This window comes from Tyto alba, unplaced genomic scaffold, assembly GCF_018691265.1.
Source record: "Tyto alba isolate M040663 unplaced genomic scaffold, T.alba_DEE_v4.0 Super-Scaffold_13, whole genome shotgun sequence".
Lineage (NCBI taxonomy): Eukaryota > Metazoa > Chordata > Aves > Strigiformes > Tytonidae > Tyto > Tyto alba.
This window is the reverse complement of record NW_024881275.1, coordinates 12,006,382-12,032,329: the sequence shown is the minus strand read 5'-3', so window position 1 is coordinate 12,032,329 and position 25,948 is coordinate 12,006,382. Positions and strand designations below refer to the sequence as shown.

Below are 25,948 nucleotides of genomic sequence, written 5' to 3'. Positions count from 1 at the left end.
AAAGGCTCGATATCGAGGCGACTTCCCACCCAGCTATCTGAAGCAAAGGTGCAGTCCTCATTTCCAAAGCAAGGCTTTGGTTAGAAACGGTCTAAGAGCCGCTACAGCAGCTGTGAGGCCCAAATGCCTGTTCTGAAGGATTTTAACACCCTTCAGCGGCAGCAGCAGCGCTGTCCAGCGTTACCTTCCGCGGGGCAAGTGCGCAACGGCCGAAGGTGTTTGGGGGGTCTGCCGGCTGCGCCACGCCGGTCCAACGCCCCACACCGGGTCCGGGCGGTGTTTCAGAAGATCCTCCGCTGGCAGATACAGCGAGCGGCAGCGGGCTGAGGGGAGTTAGAGGGTTGAAACGACCGTCCGGGCGCTGACATGGCGCTGCCCGCCTCCGCCCCTCAGGGACCCCCCCCGCCCCCACCGCCCCCACTCCCTCACGCACAGCCCCGCCCCCCCGCGCAAGCGCTTGCGCGCGGGCAGGGGGGGCGGGGTCCCGGCACGCGGGGGCGGTGGCGGCAGCGAAATGGCGGCGGCGGCGGCGGTCGGGCGCGCAGTGCCGGCGTGGCGGCGGCGGCTGCTGTGCCTCTGTGTGTGCGCCGCGCTGCTGCTGCTGCCGGCGGCGCGGGGCCTCACCGAGGGGCTGTACTGCGGCCGCCGGGTGTGCTACGAGGTGCTGGGCGTCAGCCGGCAGGCCAGCAAGGCGGAGATCGCCCGCGCCTACCGGCAGCTGGCCCGCAAGTACCACCCCGACCGCTACCGCGGGGAGCCGGCCGCGCTGGGCGGCGGCCCGCAGGCGGCACACGAGAAGTTCCTCCTCATCGCCACCGCCTACGAGACGCTCAAGGTGAGAGAGCGGGGACCGCCGCCGCGGCCGGAGCCGCTCCGGTAAGAGACAGCGCGGGGGGCCGTGCGCGGGGCGGCGGCGGGCCGGGGAGCGGGGCGGGCGCCGCCGCATCCCTCGGCGGTCTGCTGTCGGGAACGGAGGCGGCGACCAGGCGGGTAGGTGCGGGACTCCCCCCCCCCCCCCCCCCCCCTCTGCTTATTGGGGCCTCAGTCGCCCCCACGGGCGGCGGCACCGAGCGGCCGCGCGTGGATCTGAAGCCGCGTCGCGGCGTGGAAAAAGGCGGCGGGGAGGAGGTGCGGGGAGCCCCGGCTCGCCGGCTGCGGCGGTCCCCGGAGCGCCGGTCGGGAGACGCGGCTCAAGCGGCGGGGCTCTGCTCGGCTTCGGCCGCGCCCCGGAGCGGGACGAGCCGCTCGGGGCGCGCCCAGCGCGATGCGCGGCGGCACCGGCGGGGGTTGCGGGTCTTGGTGTGGGCTGAGCCGCCCGGCTTCCGACCAGGGACGGGAGGGGAAGAACGTCCCCGAAAAACCTTCGGTGGCCCGTCCAAGAGTGCAGCGAGGAGCACGCAGTTCTCTTGAAGATCCCCCTTGCATTTAGGAGGTGCGCTCTTGAAGATCCCCCTTCTATCTAGGAGGTGCTCTCTTGAAGATCCCCCCTGCGTTATTATTTAAAACGAACTGACCGGGCTTTATCTTAAAGGTATAACTTTAAACAAGAAAGTAACGGTGACTTGGAGAATCATGTGGGATCTGCAAGGGCAGCTTATCGGGCAAAATATGTGTGGCTTGGCAAAGACAGAACTCGGGAATGGAAGAAGGAGACCTCTGAGTGTCTTAAGGCCACAAGGGAGCAAAGAGGGAACTTTTTTGGAGGTAGGAAAGGAATGCAGTTGAGGCTGACAAAATTCAATTTCTCATCTCTTAATTGCCTGGATGAAAACAAGAAAAACTCTGAGAAAATGAGAACAATGAGGTTTTGAAATGGCCTTCCATTGGACAGATTCCACAGCCCTGTGAGCTAATTCTAAAAGATTTGTGAAACAGTCTTTAATAAGTTCTTCATCTGAAAATCTTTTCCTAAGCAGTATTTATTAACTCTAGTCCATCTGGATTTCCCATTCTGAAGTTAAAAATACATAGATTTCAGTTGCCTGTCTTTTAATTCAGTATTAAATGCCTTCATGCAGTGTGTGCTTATGAATTTAAGACCACATATGTCAGATGTGTGTGGGCAGATGAATGTGAGAACGAATTGAGAATATGAGAAAAGGACCAGAGATTTCCCTCTGTGCTTCATATTCCATTGGGCTATTGTCAGTTCTATAGCAGCGTGGTCATGAATGAGGTGTAAACCACAACTATAACAGGGTAAGTGAAAACAGGAATCTGAACCTATGTGTGTTTTTTGTCTCATCCTGAAGGATGAAGAAATGCGCAAAGATTATGACTACATGTTGGATCATCCTGAAGAGTATTACAGGCATTATTATCACTACTACAGCAGGAGATTGGCACCGAAAGTGGATGTCAGAATAGTGATTCTGGTTACGGTGTGTGCCATCTCTGTGTTCCAGGTAAAATTTCATGTTTATGTGACACTGCTCATTGGGTTTCTGAATGGGAAGAGAAGTATCTGCAGCTGTCGTAACATGCCAGTGAGGAGGCCTGCTCCTGCCTGCTGAGGTAAACTTCTGTGTGGTGTCCATAACAAACCTGAAGTCAGGATTGACGGAGCGGATTTTTGACTGCCCTTGGGTACCTTGGACAAAGCTAGTTAAGTTTCTCTTTTAGGTAGGATATCTTCTAGAGACAAGTGTAGCTTTTCTAAGGAAGTTACTTAGTTCTTCGTGACAGACTCAGAATAGCCTGTTCCTGAGCACAGGCAGGACTAGTGCTCCAAATAAGTGTCTGTCAGTTTGTCAAGCTGCATAACTATTTTTTTTAAAAAACAGACTAATCGCAAACTCAATTCAAGGCTCCATTCAGATGATAGGACTGAGTATCAGGAGTTTACTTATTTATGAATCTTACATTGCAGTATATTTTAAACACCATGATGAAGTCAGAGAAGTGAATTCAGTTCAGCAAAGCTTGCTCTGAAGGTTGTAGATCCAAGGTCAAGAAAACAGCTTGCATTTTAGATGAGAAAACGTGCAGTTTCTCACAAATATTTAAGTGGAAGAAGATACATAACTCTTTTCTTTAGGATCTATTAGATTACTGGTTCAAAATGTCATTAAAAATACCCCAGAAATTTAAGAGATGAAGATGCAGCTTATTCTGTGGTGCAGATAGCTCGCTATTTAGTGGGATATTGGAATCTAAATCAAAAATATGTTGATCAAAATTTGAGAGCTTGGAATAATAAATTCCAATGGCATATGTAGCCAAATACTTAATTTATCTTCAGACATACTTCCAATGTCAAAGTTTTATTTCACCTCTTATTTCTTACTTTGGCTGTAAGAGATGACACTCACTTTCCTGCAGCCCAGCTGCAAGATGATTGCAAATTCAGTGTGAACATACACATAAGCTGATTTGCCCCTCTTAGTTTCTGTTTCTGCTTCTTGGCCTTTGGTAAGGTTGTATAATGTGTAGATGTCTGCCCTTTGTCCTGGTGAATGGTGTGAAATGATGCTTTTTAAAAAAAGTTGCCTCAACAGGACATGTTCACCTCATGCGCTATATTTCTGGTTTGTTTGGTGGTTCATTGTCTTCCCGCCCCCCCATTGAAATTCAGAGGGTATCTGGACATTAGAGAAAGATGTTGATTCTTGTAAAGTGAAGCATGTCAAACTAATGAGATTGTAAGGTAATTAATTCACGTTAAAATTGTTGCCCATTTAAAATAGTTAATAATGAATGTTCATATACCAGCTATTTCATTTATAAATCCAAGGGGGCTTCTGAGAATGCCAGGCACAGCTAAGTATTAACTTCCAGGACATTACCATCTTCTCATGAACAAAACCAATCTGGACAGTGTCTGACTGTCCTTCCTCATCACTGTATGCAGCTGTGACATATACAACTATATATCTAATTTCCAGTTGCCTTGCTAAGTTTGGAGGAATAATTGTAGCTGTTATAATACTGCAGAAGTATTTCTATTACCTTCAGTTTTTACCCTTGCTGGGATGCAAATGTGGTTAAAGATATATGACGTTATTTTTTTCTCCTGCCAAACTTCCAAATAGGAATGTGTCTGTATAAAACCACGTTTTTTACTTTTGCTGTTCTTCAATTACAGTTCTTCAGCTGGTGGAGCAGTTACAATGAAGCTATCAACTACCTAGCTACAGTGCCAAAATACCGTATACAGGCTACTGAGATTGCCAGGCAACAAGGTTTACTCAACAAGACTAAAGAAAAAGGCAAGAACAGGCGGTCTAAAGAAGAAATTCGTGAAGAGGAGGAAGAAATAATCAAAGATATTATTAAAAATAAAATAGAGATAAAAGGCGGTTATCAGAAGCCCAAGATATATGATATCCTTCTATTTCAGATCCTTCTTGCTCCTTTTTACTTGTGCAAATACATAGTTTGGTACATCTGGTGGTTTTATTGTTTCACTATTAAAGGGCAAGAGTATGGTGTGAAAGAGAAGCTGTATATCATACGAAGGTACATGAAAATGTCTCAGTCTCAGTTTGACAGCCTAGAAGATCATCAAAAAGAGACCTTTCTTGAACGGCAGTTGTGGATACGAGAAAACTATGAGGTGGGTAGCTCTGGTGGAAAAGCTAGTGTTGGTTATCTGGTGTTCCCAGATTAAGAGCAGATCTTATATGAAGGTGCTTGGGATGGGGCTGTGTGAAGCATTGCTTCAATTTTAGCTACTGCTTTCTAAATTGAAAACTATTAGACAACCACTTGGTATGTTTTCTTCAACTTCTCACGCTGATGAACTGGTAGGTAACAGTTGCTGACCATGCCTGTGGATACTGGAAGGGATTTGCTTGGATGGGGACAACTACCTGTGATGGTGAGGGAATCTGTGTACACAAGATTTAGTTGAATATGATGAAAGACTTTCTTATAATAATGTTGTATGACAAATTCATTACAGTAGGTTGAAGACTGTTCTCCAAATGGTATTAATTTGTAATGAGAATTGCTTGGATCATTTAAAACTATTTAATGAGCCTAAGCCATTAATTCATAGCCTGTTTTTTAAAAAAAGTATCCCTTGATATTTCTTGGGCCTTCAGTGAGTCAGGGACTGCTCTTGCTGTGCTGTATACCTATTCAAGTATATGTGCCCAATGGTATTTCATATACCATAACTGCTATTCTTGCTATGGATAGCCAGCTACTAGTCAACTTGTAAGGTGTTTTTTTTAAGCTTTCTGCGAGAGCAGTGAAAGAACATTAGCCACAGCATGGAATTTGCTGTCCAGAATGCTTTGGGATGCTGGGGGGTGGCAGATTGACAAAACACTGTTATTGTTCCAAAGAAGCTCATCTGTGAGCCATCTGGATGGGAGGTTTCTAGAAGAGAAATAGAATACAAACTTGGCCTGCTTAAGGGGAAGAGGAGATGTTGCTGCTGCTCTGCATATGCTGGGAAAAGCAATGGGATGGTGACAGAACTGCCTTTGCTGCTGGCAGGGCACCAAAGATAAGAGAATGCTTCTTCAAAAGCAGGCAGGGATAAATTAGTCTAGAAACTAGTACATCATGGAGCTCCACAATGGTGGTGTTTCTTTTTTCCCTCTGTTACTTTCCTAATAATTCTTAAAACCTGTATGATCAGTGAACATTGAGCTGGTGCATTTATGAAGCCATCTATTAATATTTTTTAAATCTCGTTCATGAATAGCAGAACCTGATGTTTTAATTCCCTTCCAGAAAGTAGTCAGATGACAAAACCCTTTATGGTATTGAGATTTACACTGGCTGTATCTACATGAACTGCCTTCCAGAATAAAAATGCAGATGCTGTTGCTTTTTTTAGATACTTCACTTTGCTGATCTTGTCTAATTCATGAGCATCTAGTTCTATAGCAAAAAAAGTTTTGGAGCTTGAAGCACCGCCTTACAAGGAGGCCGTTCTTCTCTCTTCAAAAATGCAGAGCATCCCAACTGCAGCCCAGTAGGCTCTTCAGCCAAAGGTACTTCTGCACTTTATGTTGGTCAAGGTCGTCTTCTATGTTGCAATTCAGCCATCTGTAAAAACAATAAGCTGGTGAACGGTTAAACTAGGAATGCTTACACCTTCCTTGAGGTTCACTTAAGCTATTTCTTCAGCCTTATTAAAAACTTGTCTGTCTAACAGGTCTATAAGCGAGAACAAGAGGAAGAGTTAAAGAAGAAGATGGCCATGGATCCCCGATGGAAGAGATATCGTCGGTGGATGAAAAATGAAGGACCTGGAAGACTGACTTTTATTGATGATTGAAAGTTGCTGAACAAAATGTGTGTAATGTTGAAAGTGATTTGCAAACTTTTCACTACATCATTCAGAGTTTTGTCTCCTGTGGCTCAGCAGTGACCTAAAACTCAGGAATTACTAAATCAGGCCGAAAAATAATACAGGTTTACCATTTTTATAAATCAGACCTATTAAACAGGCTCAGCTGAAAGTGTATATACCATTTACTTGGGGATCTTAGTGTGGTATCCATTATTCCAAACAGTGTATTTTCTCTACATATTTCATATTCATGTTCAATGGAACCATAAATTTAGTCTTTCTGAAAATATTTCTAGAACAGTCCTTGAAAGTTCTGTTTTTCCTCTTTAAACTGAAAGTTTCCTGCAAGCGGACACTGGAAATGCTTATAAAGGCTACTGAAGAAAGGGCCGTTTTCTGTTTTCCCCTCTCTTCCCTCTACTTTTCAATCTCATTTCTAAGGTGCCAAATGCTTCTATGATTTAGATAATATGGGGATTATACCAGACTACTTCTTTTGCTATTGCTGCTCCAGCTGGAAATTAGTTTTATTCTTTGAGGGAATAAATGATGTATGGTTGATCATTGTTGTGATGCAAACAAGCCTTAATTCTTTGTTCTACAGAGTGATTCATGAAATAGTATGCTTAGATATTTTGCGTTTTTTTTTTTTTTTTGTCTTGTATGTTGGATTGTACCTACTTGTTCAGAACAAGTATACCAGTGAATTTTGGTCTACTAAATGTGACATTTCTTTCACCAAAGTATTGGTAAAAGGGAAAATGACCCTTTTTTTTCGCAAAAGGGCAATTTTGATGCCTTATGTAAATAGAAGTTTATGTAATATACACACTGAATTTGTTTTAAATGCTAAATCTAAAGTATTCTTTATATCTTCTGATCAGACCTCTGAGTACTTAGAATAAATAATGCACAACAACATCATGCTGTGGTTTCTTTTGTGACTTGGCCTAGGTCAGGGTTTCCATGATTTGCAGGTAAAAAGTATTCCATATTTCTATTCAGGAATTTTACCAGGGGAGGGGCAGATGGGAAACTTAGAGAGATTGAGCTTCTCCTGTTGTTTATCACATCTGTGAAAGCAAGTTCCTCAAAGTATTTGTTGGAAACAGTGCTAGGTTAGCTGGCATCTGGGGAGGTCGGTTCTGGGAGAGAAGCTCTTGAACTTGCCAAAGGCCATAATAGCTAAAAGTTTTAAAATCCTTAATGATTAATTTTTGAGGCAAGACTTTTTTGATTCTGTAAAGGCAACCTGTCCTCATTTTTTGAGAGAGCTTGTTCTCTATGGTGCTTTTGCTAGTTTAGCTTTTACTTGTTCTTGGAAAGTTGTCCCAGATTTCTCTTTAAAATAATGCCTACTCAAAAGTATGTCAGAAGTTAGCTAAATGGCTAACTTCTGCATGCATTAGTAAAATTGAAGATGAATTGCTAGATTGTCCCTTATCTCTGTTGCACATAGTGTAGCTATAAATTCACTGTACTTAATGGCCAATTCAAATATAAAACTTGTTAAAAAAGGTATCCAGAAAAAGCTGTGCTTGCTTTCATTAAGTAATATTGGGGACACTGTAGTGGTGGGGCAGGGACACTGCAAAGATGTTTGTGAAGCGAGATACTTTCACAGCTTGGGTGTATTGCTGCTTCATCCCCCAAAACAGCCTGCAACAGTGGAAGAGGGAAGATGCTGTGATAGAAACAAACAGAATAAAGGTAAGCACAAATAAAATGGTGTTGATTTTTAGGCAAGACAGTTGTATCTGCAAAAGAACCAGGCAAGTGCATGCAGGAGGATCTAAACCTGTGGCCACAGTTTCACAGGCTAACAGCCCTGCTGCCGTTGTGCCTCATTTTGCTCCATCCTTTCCCTCCCAAGCCAAGTATTTGGGTTATGCAAATAAGCAGTCAAAACACAGGTATGTTTTTCCTATTTTGCCTGGGTTAGTTCTAATAAAAATTAATTTCCTGACCTGACACTACAGCAGGAAATAGGTGCAATGGTGGGGCAGTACCTGGGGAAGACAGAACTGTGTCTTTCAGCAGCAAGAGTGTTTTGTCTGTAAAACTCGCCTGATGCTGAGTGGGGAAGGCAAAGTCGGTAGCTATTGTATAACATGCTGGAAATGAGCTGTTCAGCAGCTTCAACTTGGATTTCCCTCTTTTCTTGACATATGAGCCCTCTGAAAATATCCAGACACAGATATAAATTAATGAGCTGCAGCAAAAATCTGCTGTGCAGTGACATGGCAGTCACAGCTCTGTGATGAAAGATAGAAAAAACTTGTCTGCCTTTACAAAGCTGTCAGTGTTGCAGTGACACCTCATTAGCTGAGGCTACTGAGCATTTCTAGCCTAACATCTCATTGTAGTTCTAAATTATGTCTGTCTTCTGAGCATAAATTTTCAGGCCCTATTTTATCTTGAAATAAATTTGACAAAGCAATTATACACATAAGAAAAAAAAAAAAAAAAAAGCAGGAGTAAGACTTTTGGTAGTTATACTATACCTAGTAAAGCCAGTGTAAACTGAGATGACTTGAGAGACAAGTATTTGCATGAATGAGCATTGCTGGTACTGGATAGCAGTGAGAGCTTTGTGTGGATGTTGTGGTTTATGTTCAGAGGGAAACTGAGCACCCCACAGCTGCTCACTCACCCTTTCCCCTCCCAGTGCTGAAGAGAAAACAAGCAAAGGCTCATGATTTGAGCTAAGGACAGGGAGGGATGTCTCACCCATTATGGTCATGGGCAAAAGACAGACTCGTTAGGGAAAGAAAAAGAAGAATATAAACTTAATACAGACACTAACAACAACACTTTACAGAGAGAGTAGGACAGTGAGAAGCATTGCCACATCTTGAGAACTCCTTCCCCCCACCCCTCCCTTCTTCCTGGGCTCAGCTCTGCTCCCGATATCTCTACCTCCTCCCCCAGCGGTGCAGGGGCAGGGAATGGGGGGTGCAGTCAGTGCTGCCACTTCTTCCATCTTCGGTGGGGGGAGCTTCTGGAACTTTTCCCCCTGCTCCATCATGGTCCCCCTCTCACAGGAGACAGTCCTCCACAAACTTTCTATGATATGAGACCCTCCCACAGGCTGCAGCATTTCCCTCACTGCTCTGCCATGGGACACCAACTTTCTCTGATTTGAGTCCTTCCCATGGGATGCAGCCCTTTCAGAGCTGTTTCAGCTTGGGACACCCCTGCATGTTGCAGTCCTCCCAGTGCCAATCTACAACAGTGGGGGCTTCTTCTTCCCATAGGATCCCAGCCTCCTTTGGGTGCAATCACCTGAGATAGCATGGGGTCCCCCACAGCCCGTATGTCGGTATCTGCTCCACTGTAGACCTCCACGGGTGGCAGGGCGGGGGGAGGCCCTGCTGTCTGACCACAGAATGCAGGGGGGTCTCTACTCCAGCACACCTCTACCATACTTCGTCCTCCGTTCTTCCACTGACCTTGGTGTTCAAGTAGATGTTGAAACTCCTCCTCACAAGTCCCACTCCTCCTCTCAGGTCCCCTTATTAAATATGTTTTCACAGAGGCACAACCACCATCGCTAATTGGCTCGGCCCTGGCCAGAGGCGGGTCTGACTTGGAGCCAGGGGAGCTTTGCGAAGCTTCTCACAGGGGCCACCGCTGTAGCCCCCTCCCCTGCCACCAAACCCCACTGAACCCCAGGACAGTGGAAAAGTTTGGCAAGGCAATAGGTTCTTCTCCTATTGGCTTTTATACAAAGAACTGCATCTGTTTTGTAGCATATATATACTTTCAGATATATAGTGTGCGTAAAATGAGACATGTATTTCACTCTACGCAAAAGGTATTCAGAGCCAGGACCTTGCACGTTCACTGCAAGACTTTTCCATGACCATGCCGAGGCTTTGACTGAGGCCCAAGCACATCCATGGCTGCTGTCCTTATCTTCAGAGCAATCAGTTGAGGCTGTGAGCTTCATCCCACTAACTTTTTAACAGGCCAACAAACTCTGATGGCTAGCAAACCCCCATTGAAAAGTGATTTATTTATGGTCACCAGTGAAACAGTAGTAACGGTGGGAGGGGGATGCAGCCACGCTGGCAGCAGCTGCTGGGCAGTTTGAGCTGAACAGCTGCCTGTGGGCAGACTGGGCTTTTTGTTAAACTTTTGCAGGACATTTCCTCGCTTTTCTTATTTTTTCCCTATTCTTTCTTTTTATTCCCATCCTACCCCCCCTTCTCTTTCTCTGTCCTTCTTTCCTCCCATTCTTTTTCTTCCCCCCTTCTTTTTGCTTTCCCCCCTTCTTCTTCTTTTCTCCCCTTCTTTCCCCCCCCTTTTTCTCACTTCCCCTGCTGCCTTCTTGTTCCCCCCCTCCTTCTTTCTCCACTTCTTTCCCCCCTTCTTGTTCCCCCCCCCATTCTTCTTGCACTCCTCCACTTTTCTCCCCTCTTCTTGTTTCCCTCTTCTTGCTTCCCCAGCCTTCTTCTTGTTCCCCACCTCCCTCTTTCTCCCCTTCTTCTTTCCCTTCTTCTTGCTTTCCCCCACTTCTTGTTTTCTCCCCTTCTTCTTGTCCCCCCCCTCCTTTCCCCCCTTCTTGTTTTCTCTCCTTTTTCTTCTTCCCCCCCCTCCTTTCCCCCCTTATTGTTTTCTCTCCTTTTTCTTCTTCCCCCCCTCCTTTCCCCTCTTCTTGTTTTTCTTGTTTTCTCCCGTTTTTCTTCTCCCCCCCCCCCTTCTTCTTGCTGCCCCCCGCCTTCTTCTTGTTTTCTCCTTTTTTTTCGCCTTTTATCCCCTTCTTCTTGTTTTCCTTCCTGTCATATTTTAACCAAGACGGTTTTGTTTCCCGGGAGCGGCGGCAGCCCCCGAACGGGGCGGTGCCGGCGGGGGGGGGGGGGGGGGCTGAGGGCGGAGCGGGCCCCTCCCTTCCCCATCTCCCCTCCCCGCCGCCAAACCGCGCCGCGCCCCGGGGAGCTCCGCCGGGCTCCGCCGCTCCTTCTCCCGCTCCGCGCCCTCGCTCCGCGCCCGCGGCCCCGGATGGCGTCGGGCGGCAGCCTGAGCACCATGCAGCGGCTGGTGGAGCAGCTGAAGCTGGAGGCGGCCGTGGAGAGGATCAAGGTGAGCCGGGGCGCGGGGTGCCGAGCTGCCCCTGCGAGTCGGGAGCAGGGGGGCGAGGGGGGGGGGCAGTGTGCCCTGGGGCCGGGGGGGGATGGGGGGGGGGAGTGTGCCCTGGGGTGGGGGGGGTGAGGGGGGGAGTGTGCCCTGGGGTGGGGGGGGTGAGGGGGGGAGTGTGCCCTGGGGTGGGAGGCGGGAAGGGGCGGGGGGGGGGGGGGGAGTGTGCCCTGGGGTGGGGGGAGTGGGGGGGGTGGCGGGCGTGTCCGAGCCGGCTCCGCGGGCGCGGCGGAGTACGCGGCGTTGCCGGGCGGAAGGAGCTGTGATAAATAATACAGCAGCGCCTCATTAATTCTGCAGGAGCAAGCGCGGTAGCCGGGAGCGGGTGCTCCCCGCGGAGCCAGCCGGCCGCCCCCCGCGCCGGAGGGGTGTGCGGGGGGGCGGTGCGCTCCCGGCCAGCCGCAGCGCCGGGGGAAGGCCGGCGGCCGGCTACGCTCGCACGAACCTTCTCCCGCTTGCACGTTTCCAGACAAAGACAAGCGAGCCAGGCGGTCGAGTCAGCTGCCAGCTCCCGAGGTTTGGGTCTGGTTCTTTTTCTTTTCGCCCGGGCAATCCGAATTCACCCGTGCAGACCCGCCCGAGACAGCTCTTCGGCCCCAGCAGCGGGGCGGGGGTGTCCGCAAGTGCTTTGCAGAAAAGACTCTTTCCAGCTGCACGCAAAATCCAGCGTAGGCTGTGGAGTGATGAAGGTCAAATTAATTTGTATCCTGCACTTTCCTCTTCTCTCATCATCACCTCCGTGCATTCGCCGTTTTTCCTTTGGCCAGTCACAAAACACCAGCTTCCTCTGTCTGATGACAGCCCAATACCGATGACAGGAACTTAGCTAATTTATTTTAAAATAATTTAGAATACCTTTCCTCACTATTCCTGTCACGGGCTGATGAAAATTTGAAGTGTCCAATGCAAGGTGAAACCACTATGGCTTTTGGACATCATCCTGATCAATTCGTTAATGTTACTAAATGGTATTAGCAAATAATGCATCAGCAGATGTTTGATTCACTAAAAGTGACTATAGTTTATCACTGCAGCGACATGGGAATCTGTGAAAAGTGGCACGATGCAGAGTAGAAATGTAGGCTCTTGTAACAAGAGGGATGTTGTCTAACACAGAAATGATTGACCGAACATTTCTGTTGCTTTATACTACCAGCAATAGCCTGCATCTCTGTTCCTGCTCATTTTGAGGCACGTACCCCATCCTTGCTTTTTTTAGGGGGTAGGAAGGGGATATAAAAATGCTAGTTTCTGGTTTACTGGGGGTTATTTTGTGGAGATAATGTGTTCTGGAGCTGGACTTCTCAAGGCTGCGTGTTTATTACAGGTTTGCTTGTACTCCAGGGGAGGCTTGGCCTTGATGAGACCTCAGTCTCATCTTTCTTGCAGCATAGTGCACAGCAGTCTCTTTCCATATCTGCTGTTCTAGGAACCCTTTCATGTCTTTTTCACAAGTGAAATGATGCATGATTAAAAAATGTGTCTTATAAAAAGTGTTATCTGGGTTTCTTGATATGCAGTGTAAAAACAGGAGTATATTCAGCTGGTGAAAAAACGCTTGGATCCATTTTAACAAACACTGAGGAGAAAACATTGTTTTGGCTACTTTGAATAGACAGTGTGTTTTCAGACGGAAGCTGGATATTAAAGGATTTTTAAAAATACATCCCATACTACAAAGTTCCAGTGGCGGTTTTGTTTACCCTGCCAGCTAAAAAAGCAAACAGGAACAGTATTTTCAGAAAGAGGAAACCAAGTAGGAAAGAAGTACCCACACATGTCTTGCACGCAGGAGTCTGCTGCAGGGAGCGTGTTTGTCCTGTGATGAAATATGGCAGAAACTCTTGTACTTTCTGTGTGGGCTGGAGGAGTGAAGAATGTTTTAGGGGCATAGGTAGGGCTACAAGAGCTGTCCTAGAACAACAGTCTGCTACTGTATGGGTAATTCTCACACAGATGCCAAAAATCAGGTTTGTATCTTCCCGGGAGCAGCAGTATGTACGTAGCTCAGTACGTGTTGCAGAGTTTGGTGGGAAAGTGCAAGGAGATGCAGCGAGGAGTTGCTAACTGTGCTGTGCTCGTAGGGCAAGCTGTGCCCTGAATGACCCTCTGCTCGTTTTCCCAGGAAAATCCCCACAGAGCGCAGCCTTGCCCTGATCAGTATTGGCAAGCGTCCCCTGCGCCTGATAGCCGTGGGGTGCATAGTCGGGTACCAGCAAGGGGTCACCACTGTGGTTGAGGCTGCCGGGGGTCCAAGGGGCTGGGCAGGCTGGGAGACCTTTGCAGCCTCCAGAAAGAGGTTCTCTTCAAGAAAAGGAGGAGTGACAAAGCCCACTGACTAGCAGGGATCCTTGCTGCGGATGCTTTTCCCCATAGAACCTGGGAGACTGTGGAAAAATGCTTCTCTTAACAACTCCCTGAAGTGCTGACAGCTGCCACTTAATTTTTGGCAGCTACCAGGATGAGCACCCCAGAGGAGAGTTGGGAGGCGGTGAAGAGGACAGCAGTGAAATAGCAGATGAAAGTGCGTGTGAGGATGGGTTTCCCGTGTGCTTCCAGATGCTGTGGGGTGGGACAGCCCAGAACCAAAATCCCACTGGGGGCTCGTGGGTGGCCCCTTCAGTCAGGGGACTGGGAAGTGTGGATGGTTCTTCTGCCCATTGTCTCGTATCTCTGCTGGCAGCACCGCAAAGTTGTGTAGGAACAAAAATCAGTATTTCAGGAGGTTTGTAATGAAGGCAGAGGTGAGGTCAGAGGGGAACTTGTATTCCCATCAATATGCTCAGTGTTTCCTTTTATAAAAAATGCAGCAGACAGCAGGAATTTTGACAGTTCCCTGCAGCTGCTACCAATGCATGTCTGAGAAATAGGGAATTCCTCTACGTTTTCTTTAAAAAATACAGGCACATGACTGACTGGGTGTCCTCAGGGAGACCAGAGGAGTTCAGTGCTGGAGGCACCTTGCCTTTGGGTTCCTGGGCTTGTTCTGCAGCTCTGGACAGTCCTTTTTGGCGTCCAGAGTGTGGACTCCAAGTTCTCACTTCATTGCCAGGGAAAGGTGGTAATTTGAGTTTATAAAGCTTTTCATTCTCATCTTTTTGCTTTCATTGCTTGTTATGCTCTGTGTTACCTAACAGTTTGGAAATGAAAATCCTTTTTATAAATTATCTGAGGCTATAGGAGTTCAAATATAAACCTGAAAGCAGTGCAGTAGATTGGAAAATACTATGGTCATGGCCCTGTGCGTTTTAATGAGGACAGATTCCATTGCACTTGCACCTCAGACCTCTAGACTCCTCTGGCTCATCACTGGCATAGTATTTCATGTGTGTTTCATTGGAGCTTTGTAAATGTGTGTCTGTGCTGATTTACTTGGTGATTTAGAATACAAGAGCTGACTTGGCTGCTCTCCAGCTGTTTGATAATTCTTCTTCAAGAGGAAATGCCTAATAGAAGCTCGTGAATGAATTAGTTTCCTCTCTGAGTTTGTTTTTCTTTTTCCTTTACACAGGTCTCTCAGGCAGCTGCAGAACTCCAGCAGTACTGTATGCAAAATGCCTGCAAAGATGCCTTGCTTGTTGGGGTTCCTGCAGGGAGCAATCCTTTTCGAGAACCCCGATCCTGTGCTCTACTCTGAAATCAGGTAATAAAGTCACAGATACCACGACAACAACTCTGATTTGAAATTCAAGCCCTAGAAAGGACAAGGACAGATGTTGATAGTTGTTTGAATGTTGGGCTCTTGGTAGCAAAGCGTTCATCACTTCCCTGCTTGCGGAGCCGCGGACGAACGACATGCCGAGACGAGTTCAGTGTGGGTGACAGAGCATCAATCAACTTGTGTCTTTATTGGTCCAGGGTACATATATTTATACAGACAATGATAATTATTATGCCTACTAGTCACTAGCTGATTGGCTTAAGCTCTAAAGGTCGTATTCACACGGTCCACCTACTTGCAGTTAGCTTACAGCCCAAGCTTCTCATAACACTAAGTTTCTCATGCTACTATTTCTGATTCCTGTTGACTTGTTTTCAATACACGACAGTACCGTAACACAATGTTTCTCAGACCACCGTTATCATAACACTAGGTTTCTCAGACCACTATTCCTAATTCCCCTTAGCCTGTTTTCGACACACCACGGTACACAGGGCTGAAGCGTCCTTGACATTCCTCCTGTATCAGCAGCTGCGAGCAGCTGCAGGCAAACCCTAGTGAGGCCCAGCATCAGCAGCTAGAGCAGGCTCTGATCATACAATTGCTCGGTGGGCTCAGGACCCTTGTCTCTGAGCCATTCTCCAACACCTGCTGGCTCGACAGTTTGTTTTCTGTTTCTTTTAGGTGTGACAGTTGAAGCATGTCTTCTTCCTACAGCTCTTTATAGGGTTGTTTTATTTGAGTTAGTTTTTTGTGTTTGAGCAACTCCAGGGCCATTAGCAGCATTCAAAAAAAATAAAAACTATCTGTGACACACAGCTGTATTTGACACAGCCAGACAAAAGAACCAGTCACGTACCCAGCCTGAAGAAGTAAGACAAAGCTGTGGCAGTTGCATATGTTGTGATGACTAGCTCACAGCTTAAGCAATAACCTTGCTAAAATACATTTTGTCTTCAACACCATACCGCAGTGCATTTGGCTGTGTCTGTCCTTGGGCTCTGTCTGTTGTTACTGTTGGTAGAAGAGCAGTGGAAGCAGAGAGGAGCTGAGGCAGTCTATGATCACATCCTTCGTAACTTACTTTAGCACAGGTCTAAAGGGTGAGATACTCCCTAAGCTCTGCCTGCCTTAGCGCTCTGCATTGCTCGTACCTTCATCACAGCTGCAGGGTGGGTGGGTGACCCGTTTGCACATCTTTGCAATCCAGTTCCATGATTCCCACTCTTCTCTCTCCCATCTGTCACACAGGTACCAGTGACTGCATCAGGAGGAAGACAGGCCATGTGTGCTAGTAGTCTTGGGCAGGATCACACCATTACTTTTGTTGGAAAACCTTATATCTTCTGCGTGACAAACAGATGTGGAAGTAGGATATTGAGAAGGGGTTACTCTTCTTTAAAAGAAAAAATAGAATAGCTCCTGCTAAAGAGCTGAAAAAAATACAGAGAGAGGAAGAAGCATTGTATTCTGTTATTTCTTTGACAGTGCTATCAAAGTGAAAATGAATGTTTTCTTTCAGGGCAGAATTTAGAACATACAGTGCTTGTAAAATCTTCCCCTTCCCACTCCCAGGGTTCCTAAGCTTGCAGTTGTACTTGTGCCCCATCAGTAGCATGGTTTTGGTTGTTGCTACATAGGTTTGACAAAACAGGATTGAATGTGATGGGAGGAAGCAAATGAGCATGAGATGCTTTTCTGAAAAAACTTGGGGGGGACACACACCCTTAGTTTTTCCTGCAAATAAGATAAAATTGATAGTGACTGTTGCATGTGTTCTTCTGTTATTGAAGCAACCTTTCTACATTTTCTTTTTTTATGTTTGTGTATATGTGTTTTTCTAGGATTCAAGTTTGATTGCATCATCCAGACAGGGTACAAAATATTATCTCAAATTAGCTTGATGGTTAATTTAGGATACTTTTAGAAATGCATAGCTCAGCCCAAGATGTCATTTAGTCATCTTTTGCTGATAGATCAATTATCTAGTTTATCTAGTTAACTTAGGAGCATAAAAAATGAGAACAAAGTTGAAAAGCCAATTAAAAAATTTTATAATATTCAGGGATGCCAACATCCAACAAAGGAAAGCATTTATTTATTTTTTCTCAGTGCAAATGAGTTTTTGTGTTATAATTTGTAAGAGAAATGCATCAGCTCTGGAAGACAACATTTATTAAACCTTTTTTTCCTTTTACAGGGAAGGTCTTCGGAGAGTTGCCTTCAAGCATGACATGAATAACAGCTGCCTTTCTTTCACAAGAAAAGTCTCTCTCTGTGTTCTGACTTTTGTGTGGCTAAAACAATGTCCTAGATATTTATCTGTTTGTTCTTGTGCATCTGTATTTCACTATCTTTTGCTAATGTTCTTAGGGTTTTTTAATGTAACTCTTATTCCTTTTATAATTGTCACCATTGTTACTACACTATGGTAACTATACAAATATTACTTGAGAAGTTTACATTTTAGAAAAGAAAAATACATAAATTTTTAAGAGGCTACCTACTGGTAAATTCTGGTAAACTGTTACACCTCAATGATAGCAAAAACTCTGTATTTTTCAAAAAACATCTGAAAAGTGAATCGTTAAAGTATAAAGCTAACTGTTGTAAGTACTGAAGTAATGTTCTTGGGGGGAATTTTGGTTCCATTAACAAGACCTGGAATCAACCACAGTTTTTTTGAAGTTCATCTAAGTCCATTCATGACATGTATTAGAAACTGCTGGACACAATGTATAGCACAGGCTTGATTCCTAAGGAAAGTTTGTTACAAAAATTCTGATCTGTAATACTTCTCCGAATTTGTATTTGTAAAGGTACTGCTATGGTGGAATTTCCTTGACATGTTTAAAATGTGACCAAACAGACACTAAAAATCCATGAACACCTGAAGGTAGTTGCATGCATAATTGTCAAGGTTTGCAATACACAAAATTTACTAAAATGTGCTTGGTCATTTGCCTTCAGTTTTTTTATAGAGCACTTTTACAAGGACAACTAACTTTTTTAATAGGTTTTTAATTTTGTCTACTTTCTATTGTTTGTATTAATCTTTTAGAAATTTCAAAATAAAATTCCTTTCCCTACTGGCTTTGAACTCATTGTTTAGTTGTAACAAAGACCAGATCTTGTAATGAAGAAAATTCTCTGATTTTGCAGTAGGAGGGGAGGCCTCAAGCGATTTGGCTTTTTGGGAAGAGAAGGTTGCTGTTGGATTTTTAGAAAATGTCTTATTGATAGAAAAACCCTATTTATAGCTATTTACCATTTTTGTGGTAAACAGTAACAATGTTACCAGGCTCACACATTTTTAAACTGTAAGGAAGAACTTTGCAATCTGAGTAATTTTCATTAATGCTAACTGAAATGGGGCAGTGAGTGTCCTCCAGGCAGTTCAGTCTTTATCAAAAGATTTTCATGCTTGCTGTCCTGCAGGAAGACACTGAAAGGAGAGTAATAATACTGCCAATATGTATTCAGACGCACAATACTTAAGAGAACATCCTTCCTTAAGAGCTTTTGTTTGCTCTGGCTTCCTTTCATTGTAGGCTATGTGAATATGGCAGTTTTAGTACTCAACACATGCACACAGTGTGGAAGTCTAGAGGAAGCATGGCTATTCTTACTTGCACAGAGGTGATCGGAGTCTCAGGTTGAGGTCAAAGTGCTCAAATCAAGGAGGAGGGAGAGGGATGAAAGTATGCATCAGATGCCTTTGAACAGCCAGCATCTGGCTGCTGGCCCTTCCCTCCCAGGCAAGCCCTTCGTATTTCTTTTACCTCCCCCAATAAAGCCCCGCCCCCCCCCCCCCCCCCCATTCTGTTTCTCTCCCCAGGCCCCCCTGCTGCATACGCTCGCTTGGAGCTTGGGTTCTGCAGTGACTGCTGAGCTGGCATAAGGAGCTGCCAAATTAGAGTGTGCAGGAGAGAGCAGCCACAGCTAGCCAGCCAGTCAACTGCTGGTGTCTCTTGGCTGCCCTGCCCAGCTCCACGTGGTGTCTTTCAGCTGGGGCACCACGGTCAACATCTGTTGGAGGAGCAGCACTGTGAGCGTGCTGCAGGTCCTGGCGACCTGCATGTCTTGCACTGGCAGCAGATAGAAAGACCAGTGCAGTGGGTGTGAGGTGGATTGGGAGTGCTCCACCCTGGAGTACCTACGAGTGAGGTGGTTTGAGCCCAGAGAGCAACTGAGCACAAGGCAGCCACTCAATCACCCCTTCTTCCTCAGGAATGGGAAGGAGAAAATAAAGCAAAAGGCTTGGGAATCGAGGTAAGGAGGGGTAGGGGTGGCTCACTCTTTATAATCAGGGGCAAAAGGCAGATTTGTTAGGGGAAGGAAAAAAGAACATCGCTTTAATACAGACACTAGCAACAACAACACTACTTAACAGAGTGGGACAGTCAGAAGCATGACCGCATCTTAAAAATACCTCCCCTCACCCCTCCCTTTTTCTCCAGGCTCAGTTTTGTTCCTGATTTCTCTACTTCCTCCCCTGGCAGTGGCTCAGGGAGCAGGGATTGGGCATTATGGTCAGTCTTGCTGCTCTTCCTCCTCAGCGGGAGCACTCCTTGCATCCTCCCCTGCTTCATGTGCTCCCCCTCTCATGGGAGACAGTCCTCCACGAACTCTCTGGGGTGTGAGTCCTCGCCACAGGCCGCAGCCATTCCCATGCTGCTCTGGCGTGGGTCACCCCTGCGTGTTGCAGTCCTCACAGTACCAAACTACAACAGCGGGGGCTGCTTCTCCCCTGAGTCCTGGCCTTCTTCAGGCCCAGCTGCCCTGCTCTGGCATGGGCTCCTCCAGGGGCTGCAGGTGAGTCTCTGCTCCACCTCCATGGGTGGCGGGGGGGCAGCCCTGATGTCTCACCATGGGATATGGGGTGGGTCTTTTTTCCGGCACGGCTGCCCCCCTTCCTCCTCCTTTCTTCCACTGACTTTGGAATTTGCATAGATGTCCTCCTCACAACCCCCCATTCTTCCCCCCAGGTTCCCCTTCTTAAATATGTTATCACAGAGGCACAGCCACCATCGCTAACTGGCTCAGCCCTGCACAGAGGCGGGTCTGACTTGGAGCCAGGGGAGCTTCGAGAAGCTTCTGACAGGGGCCACCGCTGTAGCCCCCTCCCCTGCCACCAAAACCCCGGCACACAAACCCGGCACCGGTGGTTACTCTGCAGGCTGACGGGAGGAAGACACGGGCTCCAGTCTCTTCAGAAGAGTGTGCTTGCCGCGTGCCTTTGCTCTCAGGGCAGCGTGGCGGCTGAGCTGCTGGGTACAAGCCGGGAGAGGGATGACAGCAGTGCCACCTCTGCCCTCCAAGGCACGGCGTCTGCTTCTGCAGGCAGCAGAACGGCGTGCCTCTTACCTGTCCAGTGAACGGGACAGTGTCTCATCTCCAGCCGCGGGTGCCCCTGGGTTTGCACTGCTTTGCTGAACTGAACACCGGGACGGCTTAGGGACGAGCATCGCATTGTGCCGCCCCTGCTCTAACCGGTGTGCTCTGCAGTGGGGTGGGCAGTGCCCTCTCAGCTTCCTTTACCAAAGACCACCCAAGGTCTCGACTCTCCACACACAGCACAGGGGCCTTCACACCAGCCTCATGGCAGCCGGTCCCACAGGACGCCCGCAGCAAAGCAAATCAAGCGGGTGCACACGCCTGCACGCTAAGTGCCTCGCATGAGCCACAAGCCTCCCGTTTCTCACCGTCACCTCTCACAGCCCACCAGCACGGCCTGTCTACATCGACAGGGGCCACCTGCCTGGTCACTAAGCGGTCTACAGATCTGACCCAAGGACTGAGTGTCCCTGCCCGCCGATGGAGGGTTGGCGATAAGTTTCTGTACTGCATCTTCCTGTCTGAGAATTAGTTGCTTCCTAATTTTTCTGTTATAGATGATTTAGGGTAAAAAAAAAAAAAAAAAAAAAAAAAAAAAAAAAAAAAAGGGCATCTCTACAGTACAATAGTAATTTTCCTCCATGTTAAACAGATGGGAGGAAGGGGGAGAATATCACATGTGACAAAATTGTCAATGTGTACATCTTTGTGAGAGATTGAAGGACATAAACAAATACAGTAAAAAACAAGTGGTCATTGAAGCCCTTTTCCTTATTTTCCATTATATTGCCAGTAATTAGCTATACACTGCCGTTATTTCTACCTAATGGAAAATTAATGCAGACAGCACTTGAATTTTCATTACTTATTTAATGTAGACAACATGCCTTTGTTTTCAAAGTGATCTATAGATTGTCTGAGCTAGTCTTCCATAACTGTTTGTGTGAAAGTTCTGGTGCCAGCCTTTGCCTGTGGAAAGTAGGACATAAATACATTGCTTGGCAGTGGCAGCTATAATTTTTTCCACTGTGGTCATCCATGACTGAGACTTTGTAGAGCTGCACTCTTAAAAGATCATATTCCTAGCCCTGGCAATTTGGGAGACGGTTGTGAAAAACAGAGTCAAATCCATGATGCAAAGGGATGGAAAATAGGTCAAGTGACCACAAAAATGGGCCACTAAGGGTAAGCTGTAGTAGAATTTCTGACAGAGAATGGCCATGATATTTTGTTGCAGGGTTTGGACAATCCAGGCCTGAGATCAGACTGCTAACAACAGCTGTTATGAGGATGACCTTGAAGGGCTGTGTCGTGAGGAACTGTCTCTGTTAATGAGGAATTTTCCCAGCTATGTATCTGGCCAAGCTAAGCACAAGTATGCAGCAAACCGCAAGATGCTTGCCTATCACAGTTTCCCTTTGGGTGCGTGATAAGTTGCTTATGACCAATAATCCAGGGGTGTGGGGCGCGTGAACAGCGGGTGCTTGCTGTGCAAAGGATATAACCAAGTGATTCGGGCAGTAGAGGGGGACGACATGGAGCCGCATCGCGGTGATTGTCGTTACTCGGGCCACTCTCCGTATGGGGACCCTCTTCAGTAAGCAAACTGCAATTTTGATTTAAGTCTTTCTCTCATTCTGGGCAAAATAGGGAAATGTTGGATTATTTGCAATTTTATTTGAAGTCTTTTTATGTTACACTTGAAAGGTGTTTTCTAAAGTCTTGCAAACCATTTGGGTACAAATAATTTGGGGATATTACTGTGAACTCAAATTGCTATTAGTGTTGTCATAATAGCTTTTGGGAATTCTCAGCTAAAAATTAGCACTCCATTTTCTCTGAGAGACCAAAGCTTCTCCCTTTAAGTGCTGGTTTTATTTATTCAAATGGTGAATATACGCTTAATGAAGACTTAATGTCAAGAAAGTATTTTACTGCAAGCATAAACTGTAAACTTGGTGGATTGTTTTTTCTTTATTTTTTCCCCTTTCTGTTATTGCATCAAACTTAAAAAGATCTGTGAGTTTGAAAACTGAATCATGTCAGCTGAAGGCCACTGAGCAGGCAATGACTTTCTGGAGCTGGCAGGCATGCAAACCATGTATGTGTTCCTGCAGCAGAATGTCTGCTGTCTACCATTGCTCCCACACATATTTTGAGTTTTGTTGCCAAATCTTTTGATGGAAAGTGAGGGTTCAGGCACTATTCTATCCTCTCCCTCTTGTGTAGCTTGCAACTGAGATGCCTTTTTTTTTTTTTTTTTTTTTTTTTTTTTTTTTAATCTCTTATTGCTTCCAGCTGTAGCTTACAATACCTGGCACTGCCTCCCAGATGACTCTCATCTCCCTGTTCGCTGATGCACTGTAGCAGGCTGAAAAATGTGTATGCCAACACATGGCCTCCACCAGATCATGGAGACAGTTAGGGTCACAACTTAGTTCTCTGAAATAAATCTATTAGAATCCTAAATTTCAACAGAACTTTCCTGTGCTGTCCATAAAATAAATAGGTTGTTTCTGCAGATTCATTATGATTAAAGGCAGGTCAGGAACACATCCCGTGGTTGCTAAAGCAGCTGTCAGAAGGAAAGAAGTGGAACTGAGCCCAAAGGACAAATACAAAGGGTCACAGCTGTAAGTACAAGAAAGCTCTAAGACTTTATGAGCAGCCTTGAGATTCAGGCAGACCTAGTCCACCTGCAGTTTGTAAAGCTGCATGCTCATTCATAGATGCCTTGAAGATTCCATGAACTTCAGTGTCTGTTTTTTGAATTAATATTTTTTTTTTCCTAAAGAGTAATAAAATACCTTTGTATCACCCATGAGAACAAACAGAAAAGCAGTAATTCTCCAGGTTCAAGGAACTAGTTTGTTTAGTAAAATTTTAAAACATACAAAAGAATCCAGTATTAGTAAGGTTTCCCAAACTCAACTTTCTCTCTAAAAATTAACAAAAAAATGAATTTAATCTATTTCCCTTCAAATAGTTTTAAAATACTAAAAGGTATGTGTAGTGTGCAAATTCCCATTCCACTCAAAAGAATTTAAGACGTGTTTGTCCATCACTTCTTCCAGGGACTTTTTCATATGTCAATCTCCTCTTTTTGAACTCTAGTACTTCTGCAAATCCTGAATCTGGAAAAGAAGTGGAAATAAAATATGTGTATGATAAACTACAAATACAACACATATGCAGACTTAAGTATGTGTTTCTCAGAAGCAGTAACACACTTCAGCTTTAACCAGTATGCTCTGTATGAAAATTATCAACTGCCATAAATTAAACATGTCCAGATTAATATTAACTACTACTTACTACTACTGATCAGTTTTACGTATATTGTTCTGTAATAATAATCAGGACCTTATACAAAATAAGTACATCAACCTGCCCTATGCTTAACCACAATATTTATTTTAATGCTTATTTCTATTTCATTAGTATTATATGCGTTACTATTCCATAATTGTGGAAGTTAATTCTTTTAACCACACATGTTCATGTTTCTAAGTTGTTTAAAAAAGTTACTACATTCTTAAGATTCAAGTATTTTTAAAATTTGAATAGTTGCTTATTCAAAATTCTTACTGTAAGAAAATTCTGTTTAGTCTTTACAAAAAGTATTGTCAGAAAACTTTAGCACTGACCTAAGGATTTCATCTGTTCCAGTGGAAATACTGGCTTCCCTTATTAGCATTAATTGTTTGTCGTTTAATGAAAGTTTGATCTAAAGCCTGAGGAAGTCCCTGAGGGTTCCCCCTGTGCCTTTTAAACTTGACTCAGTACACATTTCTTAAACTTGGGGTTTCACATTTCTTAAATTTGGGACTTTAGAAGGCCTTCATGATATTAAGGTGTGTTTTTGCATTATCATGCACAGCTATTTAGTATACTTGTTTTTCCCCTGGCTAGTGAATAATAAAGTAAAATAAGCTTATTCTTCCAAAATCTAAACCAAAAATGACTTTTCCTTTTTTGGTTTGATTCAGATTTAAGTATACCTCTGCCCTACCAGGCGAGAGTATTACAGAAGGCTTATCAGACAGACATCACAGTGTTTTCAGAATACTGTAAAATATGGTACCAGAAGACTCTGCCCTGATCTCTACTGAAACTGCTGTATTCAGAATTTTATACTATCAGTGCCAGTTACAGGTTACTGAAATACTGTTAACTACACAGAAACACTCAAGGTCTCAATTTTAATCGCAATGGAGAGGCAACAGGTCTGTTCAGAGTTTCCGTATGAACATTTTAATTTACATAGGCTGAAAATTAAATGCAGTTCACCATATCTAATTAACTTTTCCTGTCTTTACTTTCATAATTGTATTAAGCAGACCATGAAATATAATGATATCAAATAGTTACTTGTGTTTTCATGATTGAGTCTGATCTAATTAGTGAAAGCATTTAAATGCTGTGCTGACCTTGCTGTATCACCAAAAGATTAACAATGTCCAAACCTATAGTTACAAAATAATATTTCCCATAACTTTAAAAATAATTCCAGCGTGTTTATTATGTGCATTTCAGGCACTGTCAAAGAGAGAAGAGGTTGAAGCTTACAATATTGGAGAACTACACTTTTCAGTATTTTACCAAGGAAAAATAATGGCAGCAACTTAATTCTATTTATTTTTTAAATATTCTTTATGCTCAAAACAGAAAATAAATGTTTAGGAACCTTTTATCACAGAAGAAATATATATGCAAGTAAGTTTTTTAGTAAAAGAAACATACAACTCCTAGGTTGGACTGGATTTAACAACTATTTGAAGAAAATACAAAATCTAGTCTTACAGATACTCCTGTTTCCAGTCAAGTTACAAACATAATTTCAGCAAATTTGGCTTGCTTTGGACATACCTGTTCTATTTTTTAATTTCATCTGTAATAATGGTGGACCTTGTTTTCTCTTTCCTTTAGATTCTCTACCTATTTGGTGAAAATTCAGACTTTGAAGCTCATCTGGGTCAACAAAGAAATCAGAGCGAAAACCATCAGATGAAAATGAATCACATGGGCCTGTGGATAAAGAGTCATACCACGGGTTCTGGTCAGTCAGGATTTCTGGCTTCTTAAACGTTGTGTCTCTAAATTCTTCGAGAAAACTCTTAGAGCTCTCCTCAGTTGTATTGTCACTGAAAGTTGCAAAGAAATCCTCTTTTTCAGAGTTTTTGGAAGAATTATCAGAGCTATGGTGCATCCTGAAAGGCTGTTTTTGAATACAAAGAGAATTCATAACATCTAGATGAGCAAAATCTTCACGGTCCTTTGGCACAGCACAGAAGTTCTGCCTCCTCCCTGCAATTTCTTCTGGAGAACATGATTTCTTTTGCTTACAGCCTGGAAGATCAAAAAAAACCTGTGATGATGATTCAATGGAGGAATTATGGCTTCAGAATTTATATGAGATGTTCTTGATAGAGAAAAATTGGAACCATTCTGTTTGGAGAATGGAAAATTAGCTTATTTCTCTACATTTTACAGAAAACCAGGATGCCATTGAGCATTTTGACTGCAGTCTGCCTCCTCAGAATAACTGACCTTTCCATAAT

General features: G+C 44.9%; 3 protein-coding genes across 6 annotated transcripts in view; 2 read left to right on the top strand and 1 right to left on the bottom strand.

Moving 5' to 3' along the window:
* Nucleotides 1-569: 569 nt before the first annotated feature.
* Nucleotides 570-7,171, top strand: DNAJC25 (DnaJ heat shock protein family (Hsp40) member C25). Of its 4 annotated transcripts, none has more exons than XR_006164868.1 (5): nt 893-1,704; nt 2,253-2,405; nt 4,085-4,555; nt 5,792-5,948; nt 6,113-6,195. XR_006164868.1 is itself a non-coding variant. In XM_033001552.2 (5 exons), exons 2-5 carry the CDS (start codon nt 1,573-1,575, stop codon nt 6,233-6,235), a joined length of 879 nt encoding a protein of 292 aa, XP_032857443.2. In that variant the 5' UTR covers nt 896-1,432; nt 1,532-1,572; the 3' UTR covers nt 6,236-7,171. The 4 variants fall into 4 exon arrangements, 3 of the variants coding, with proteins under 3 accessions (XP_042643863.1, XP_032857443.2, XP_032857442.2); XM_033001552.2 differs by lacking the exon at nt 5,792-5,948 and having other exon boundaries at nt 896-1,432; nt 1,532-1,704; nt 6,113-7,171; XM_033001551.2 differs by lacking the exon at nt 5,792-5,948 and having other exon boundaries at nt 896-1,466; nt 1,532-1,704; nt 6,113-7,171.
* A 3,976-nt stretch (nt 7,172-11,147) lies between these two features.
* GNG10 (G protein subunit gamma 10) lies at nt 11,148-17,997 on the top strand. Its single transcript, XM_042787930.1, has 3 exons — nt 11,148-11,335; nt 14,901-15,032; nt 17,251-17,997. The coding sequence occupies exons 1-2, from the start codon at nt 11,255-11,257 to the stop codon at nt 15,024-15,026; spliced, it is 207 nt and encodes a 68-aa protein (XP_042643864.1). The 5' UTR covers nt 11,148-11,254; the 3' UTR covers nt 15,027-15,032; nt 17,251-17,997.
* A 4,345-nt stretch (nt 17,998-22,342) lies between these two features.
* SHOC1 (shortage in chiasmata 1) overlaps nt 22,343-25,948 on the bottom strand; it is a 53,888-nt gene continuing 50,282 nt past the window's right edge. Inside the window, 3 exon segments of the mRNA XM_033001555.2 lie at nt 22,343-23,521; nt 25,257-25,748; nt 25,751-25,813. Of these exon segments, the coding sequence (XP_032857446.2) occupies nt 23,421-23,521; nt 25,257-25,748; nt 25,751-25,813 (656 nt within the window). The 3' untranslated portion in view covers nt 22,343-23,420.

Coding starts and splice junctions, on each gene's coding strand:
- DNAJC25 (XM_033001552.2), top strand. CDS start 1,573: ATGTGGGATCTGCAAGGGCAGCTTATCGGGCAAAATATGTGTGGCTTG. Junction 1,705..2,252: donor AAGAGGGAACTTTTTTGGAG/GTAGGAAAGGAA, acceptor CTCATCCTGAAG/GATGAAGAAATGCGCAAAGA. Junction 2,406..4,084: donor GTGCCATCTCTGTGTTCCAG/GTAAAATTTCAT, acceptor CTTCAATTACAG/TTCTTCAGCTGGTGGAGCAG.
- GNG10 (XM_042787930.1), top strand. CDS start 11,255: ATGGCGTCGGGCGGCAGCCTGAGCACCATGCAGCGGCTGGTGGAGCAG. Junction 11,336..14,900: donor CGGCCGTGGAGAGGATCAAG/GTGAGCCGGGGC, acceptor TCCTTTACACAG/GTCTCTCAGGCAGCTGCAGA.